Source organism: Ixodes scapularis, unplaced genomic scaffold, assembly GCF_016920785.2.
Source record: "Ixodes scapularis isolate PalLabHiFi unplaced genomic scaffold, ASM1692078v2 PGA_scaffold2__306_contigs__length_199485367, whole genome shotgun sequence".
Classification (NCBI taxonomy): domain Eukaryota; kingdom Metazoa; phylum Arthropoda; class Arachnida; order Ixodida; family Ixodidae; genus Ixodes; species Ixodes scapularis.
Window position 1 is genome coordinate 125,125,223 of NW_024609857.1, and position 6,725 is coordinate 125,131,947.

The 6,725-nt window shown below is 42.1% G+C and overlaps 1 protein-coding gene across 1 annotated transcript in view; it reads left to right on the forward strand.

The window, feature by feature from the left end:
* Positions 1–4,179, forward strand: part of LOC120838833 (5'-nucleotidase-like) — a 42,707-nt gene extending 38,528 nt beyond the window's left edge. The window contains exons 8-9 of the mRNA XM_040208907.1: positions 2,572–2,769; positions 3,954–4,179. Of these exons, the coding sequence (XP_040064841.1) occupies positions 2,572–2,769; positions 3,954–4,126 (371 nt within the window). The 3' untranslated portion in view covers positions 4,127–4,179. The remainder of the gene's footprint in view (positions 1–2,571; positions 2,770–3,953) is intronic.
* The last annotated feature ends 2,546 nt before the right edge of the window (positions 4,180–6,725 follow it).

Here is a 6,725-nt window from a genome sequence, read left to right on the forward strand (position 1 = left end):
CCCGGATTTGACAAGCTTGCGTCGAGTTCCTCGTTTCTCTGGAGAGCTACCTGGGGAGGTATCTCGTTACATTTTGGCGTATAAAATTAACTCTCAGTTTATTACACTAAAATAAAAACTTTTTTTTTCACGCCCCACAAACCTTCTATAGGAGGAAGTGGAAGGTCAAAGTAAAAAACAAAAACGCAACAGCAAAAGTGGTGCGGAAGAAACAGTGTATATATCTTATTCTTGCAATAATATCGATATACTAATTATGCGATTCCTATCCCCACACCCGTACTTCTCGGATTTTTAAATAAGATAGACGTGTGGGCTTCATATACATCTTCTGTTTCAGGTTATTGAGTCACGCTTAGGACGGAATGCTTAACGCGAACAAAGATATATTAAGGATCAAATGAAAAAGTCAACACTAAAAAGCGTCGGCACGGGCTTTCGAAAAATAATAAATATTAAGGAAGAGCACGCCCAGTAATGGGGAAAGGAAACGCACGCTGACAAGACAGCCAGGCACGCGCCATAATTGCTGGAGACCAAGACGGTACAAGATCTCATAAACTCATTTGGGGGTACACAAACATGCGAGGTGCTCAAATAGCCTACGAACTTGCACGTTTTTGAGTAACGTTTCTAAACCTTTTCGCAAAGAAGACACCACCTGCAAATTGCGGCGCCGAAGGCGGCACCCGTCAGCTTAACACTTGTAACAATGACGGGTGGATGCTCCGGGTAGGCAATGTTATGGGAATAGAGAGTTCTTGTGTAGACTTGGCTGGGCCCTTGACTGCCCAAGCCGATCTGGTTTGTCATCCATTTTCCTCCTCGAAAGAATAGGAACAAAGAAGGCGGCGAAGTTTGGTTGAGTTGCCGCAACGAAGAAGCATATGAACAGTCGAATGTAGCTTCATATATGCACATAGGCTCTCCGAGTTTGTACCTGCATCTTGATCGATGGCACGAACGCTCTTAGAACCGCCTTCACATAAAATGAAATGATGGCTTGCTTTTGCGCCTTGATGACTTCATCGGAGCGTCGGTATTGGGTTGGACGCAGTCCGCTTGGCGTCAACGAAGTGGTCTGACCACACTCTGACCTATGAATCTGGCACAAAGCACACGCGACTGGCGCTCGCAACCTACTGATAGCGCAAATCGAAATGTATGGGGGAGGGGGGGGGGGGGGATATAGCAGATCAGAAAAATTCTGAGGACGAAAACGCTGCAGCCTCCCGTACTAATCGCAACATTTCCGCGATTTGGACTTTACTCAGCTTTTCAAGTACCTCCAGAGAGCACAGTGATATCCCAACGAATGCAGATTTTCAGACACACTCATAGTGTCAAAACAAAAACACCTACTGGGAGCTAACGCATGCACGATGTAGAGAGCTTGACTAAATACGAGGCGTTTAATTAAGCAGGCTAGGTCATTTGGTGTTATAAACTGTAATTATGTTTTATTCTCGTTTTTCTTATATTACCCTAACATGGGGGCAATTTAGTCGGTTGCCTGACCCCCCACACAAGCGGGACGGTACACTCGTGGGCCAGAAATATTTCTTCGTAAAATTTAGATTAAAACAAACATGTATGTAAATGTATGTATGTATGTATATTGCAATCCAATATACCACCAAAGTCAGTTTTTGGTGCAAAATGGCTATTTAGTCTATAATGGTGATACCGGTAAAAGCTTTTTTGTTACTAGGCAACTTTTACGAGTCCGCCTGTCAAAATATGTTCAAAACAGTCAGAAATACGAGTGTTGAAAGGTTTACAAAGATCATCGATATATAGTAATAAGCATAACTTATGTCTTGGAACGAGTTCTTTTTTTAAGTAGCCTTTTTACCTTCTGCATATACCGCACACAAATAAAGTACCAAAAGCTGGGGTCGTAAAAGGTTCTAAATAGTTATGCAAACAAAAAGTTACAAGCGCAAACTGCTATTTCATAAACAAACAACTAACGTGCTCCTTCCACATCCGCCGTAATCCCTCATTGTTGCTGTGTCTGTTGACTATATTCATTTACTGATATTTATACGTATAACTTCCTAGGCATGATTTTCGTTAATCGTAGTGTTTTCCACCTTTAATTTTAAAAGACAAGTCAGAGAACCCTTCAAAAGGTCGTAAAATAGTATCAAAAAGGTCACAAAGGACAGTAGTTGAGAAACACTGATTATAATATTGAATCAGCTAATTTAATTTTAAAAGTTTAGTATTGTGAGTAGCGTCAGTGACCTGGAATTTTAGAGAAAGTTTGTCGAAAGAATAATAGATTCTAAAACATAGTTAAGGTGCCCGCAATCTGACAGAGGATTATTGCAAAAAGGAAAATAACTGAGATTTCGCCTGTACGTTAAAGTATTTCGTGATATTCAAGACTCATTTTCAGCTCACCTCTGAGGCATGTCAGGTGCCCTCCATTGGTTTGGCTCGTAAAACACCCAAATATGAATTTTGATTCTAGCGAAGGCATGAAATGATGGTGCCTGAACGTACACGGATCATACTTCACCGGCTTCACTTCTAATGTATTTTCCTTCGCCCTCTCTTCTGCAGGAATACGAGTGGCTTTTAATTTCTCGTATCCAAAAAAATGCCGCGTAATCAAACTTGATATTTTGTGTTCCAAGTGCAAGATACCAAAGTATGAGCCTGTAATGCTGAACGAAACCTACCGCATTGTCACCACCAGCTACATTGCAAACGGTGGAGACGGATTCACATTCGATGAGAGCGTAAAAAAGGAAACAGAAGGTAGGGAACCATCTTGCTTTATTTTTAAAAGTTTAGTAACTGGCACTGGCAAGCAAATGGCGCAGGTTGGGTCAACATACGTCATTTTATTACTTCTGCTCCTTCTTAATGCATACTTTTTTTATTTATGGTACACACCGATTATAGAAAGTTATAAATTACGCTTATGTGCACATTGATATTGGTGAAGCGATATCTAAAATAACAAAAAGCGGTAAAATATTTGTTTTATTTCGGCTTATGTTTTCACATCAAGCGGTGTACTTACCAAGAGAAAATGTTATCAGCATGTGTTTGATTTAATCAATCATTTATTGAACAGGGGTCCTTCGATACCGGTGAGCAAAAAAAAAAAAAAAACACACCAAACAGGGACCCCTGAAAGTCTGCACGACTGGAAAAATGTAACGTATGCGAAACCAGTGTATGTAAACATAACTATGAAATGTACGAGCGATTTTTTTTAAATCTTAAGATATTCCAATTGAAATTTAAGACGCAAGTTGAGTTTACGGCTTTTCCAGGAGGTCATAAAACGGCTGTCTTGCTCTTTGTGAAATTGACACTATACTCGGGAAACCTTTCAGCTGTTCAATCGTTAATGATTAAATTGCAATTAAATGCAAGGGTGCAAGCGGGCTGGACAAGAGTAACGAAAATAATTCCTGGGGAAGGGGAACAAGAGGGACAAAGGACGAACAGAAATCTCTAAACACAGCTAGAGGACAAAACATTTCGGGAAACTCCACAATTCCTCTCGCCGTTACCCACATTGCATCGAGGGTTGCGAGGAATTGTTGAGTCGTTCCGACGTAGGGCGCGCGCCGGCTTGTACACTCCGAAGAACCTTGGAGGGGCTCAAGTCGTTTTCATTTACCACCGCGAGTTAAAAAAGAGCAGAGAAATAATAGCCTATAAGCAGCCTGTCTTGTTATCGTTCTCCTTCGTTTGCTTTCTGAAATCGGCGAAGGCTAAAAAATCATGAACCGCTCCCTCTACGTGTGGGTACTCCTCCACGCTCGGTGAATCGGATTTCCGTGATGCGTAGAAAAGATAAGAGCATTTAGTGCGCATTTTCAGAATGGTGCATTCAGTGTGTTCCAGCTTTAACTCTGATGCTGACAACGCTAAATTAAACCTGAGTTACCAAAAATATTTATTGGTAACGATTGTTGGTTTTACAGGAGTTGTTGACAATGAGGTGGTCATTGAATACGTTCGCAAGATGTCCCCCATCAAGGAGCCTGAAGAGGGACGAGTGATTATGTACGACAACCCCAGACCTCCTAATTCCACGGCGGGCCTCCCAATTGACGCCATCAAAACGACACCTAAGCCCTCTGTTACCACACCTTAACAGATTATATGGATCGAGGCGACAGAATATAGAGAAGCGTTATTATTGGTACACTCTTGAGGTATATCTTGTAAGCTGACAATAATTTCTTTTTTGTAATCAGCAAAATAGGGTCTTATAAAAACAAAATAACGATTTTGGTTGATTATTCATCAATAAAAATAAATATACCAAGCACTGAAGTAGTATATACACTGTAAAATATTATTCAATAAAGAGAAAAAAACTGAAATTTGTTGCGCGAAAAAATGTTGGATGAATTGTTTTGCTTTGATGGCTACCTACTGATCTACTCTGTAGCAAACGGCATTGCGACAGCACACCGCCCGCGCAGAGGTACGTGCATCAGGGAGCGAGCGAGACAGTAGCATACATTGCCCACGAGTGGGCCCTCACAAGGCCACGAAACGAACACGACGAGCTGATCTGGGCAGCTATAATTATAATAATAATAATAAAAAATAATAATCGTTCATTTCTCTAGTGCACCAGAACAACCCTGAGGTTTTGATGTGGTGGCACATACACAAAAACAAAACAAAAAAGACTCAGTGAGACATTGTTCTAGGAATGGTACAGCAGTATGTCAAGATCACGCTTGAAGGAAGCAAAGCCACGAAAAATATCAAAAGATGATGACGCTAACTCGTTCACTAAAATTTGCATGCAAATTAACGGTGTCAGTGTGTCCTTCTAGGACGGGTAGAATAGAGAGTGATTTCTACAGACACGAGCAGGCGCGTGAAAATGTACAGAGCTTAGCACGTCAGCATTACATTGACCGTGGATCACTTTGTGTAAAAGTATATTATCACGCGAGAGTTTACGTGTTAATAAATTTTGTCAGCTTGAAGTGGTAAGAATATATTCGTAATCATAACACCTTCTATTAAAAGGCCTGTCGTACACAATGCAAACAAACCGTTTCTGTACGGATTCAATTCGTGACGCATCAGAGGCCGTCAGCGAGTTTTAGATCGCACTACCAAAAAGAAGTTTAGTACGTACTAGACAAGAAAATAAGCAAATAAGGCATAAAGGATTCTTGAAGTCACGATATAAGCGATATAACAAACCCAGCATTCGCATGGAAGAGAAAACAACGTGTGACATGATAAGAAAAAGGAAGTGTGGCATCAAAAAAGATCCCAAGGGCACGAACCACAGTGTCTTGTGCGATCGTGGCAGAATGGAGTACGTAAGTGTAAGATAATTTATCGCGTTTTCGAAACGTTGACAGAACTTTTGTTTTGCTTGGATTAAGTTGCAAAAACTTTTCAGAACAGCACTCATATACGCGTAGTATATCGGCTTGTTATTCTCGTAGGATGACCGAACATTCATAAAAATCTTGATTTCGCGAATTCGCGACATACCACTTACCACAATCGTAGGATTACCACAGTCGTAGGATGACCGAACATTCATAAATATCTTGATGTCGCGAATTCGCGACATGCCACTTACGTCCACTTTATAAAATCTTTCTGTCATCTATGGACCCCGCGTCGACTGTCGCGAGATCGTGACGTGCCTTCCGAAGCGCCACGGTATGCTTGCGCCATCTGTCGGCCGCCCGGTGTACTTTGCGCCGTAAACAACTTCGGCCGGTGGTCAAGATTTCAGAGCACGTGCTCTTCGAATTCCCAGCCCTCCGTCTAGCGTAATCGAGAGGTAAGTTGTTGTTTTAAAACTGTTTATAGCTTATGTGTGGACCCAACTAACTGTACAAACCACACTTCCTTTTAATACGGAGGTCTTCGAAAAAATAACGTGTTCTGTTCGCTTTGTCGCAAATTTGCGACACTCGGCATTCAGTGATTTGCAAGTCGCAGTTTGGCTTATCAAAAAAAAAATATATATATATTTATTTCTGGCTTGCCACTTACTTTTAATGAGCCATACTTTATATTTTTTAGGTCATAGAAGCTCGCTCCTTCTATGGGAAGAAGGCAATTCCGTATAGGACGCGTTTACCACCCGAAGACGGAAGCGACGACAGCTGCCTAAGTGACACTGACAATGAGGATGCGGACTACAGCCCTCCCCAACAGTTCAACGCCCCCCCCCCCCCCCCCCCCCCCCCCGATAATGACACAGGCGAAGAAAGTGAAGAAGAAGAAAAATCGGTGCCAACTCCCTCGAAAAGAGTGAATCGGCCAGTGCACTGGTCAAAAACTTCATCTCTGTTATACATGATGATTGAAAACCTGAGTCTGTGGTTTAAAAAACAGGAAAACGTGAAGTAGAAAGAAAAAGAGACAGACAACGTTTCAAACTCAGCTAAACACTTTATTGCCTCTACATCTTATATTCGCGACTCCAGCAAAACGGACGCCGCCAAGCGGGAAAACCAGGAACCATTCGGTCCAGGTCGCTCCGCGCCCCTCCGCGTCTCTGGTGGCTTTCGCGGACAGGTGTTGTCGGCGCGATGGCGTACCGTGTAATTTCACGAAGGTCCGAACATTTCCTAAGGTCGTCTGAGTGTTCATTATTGTGGTGAAGCCTCAGTAGATTGTTTCCTTCCATCACGTGTTTGAAAGCCCGTTTACTCCACAACACACGGTCACGTGCTTTCGATTTCTTGGAGGGGGAGGAA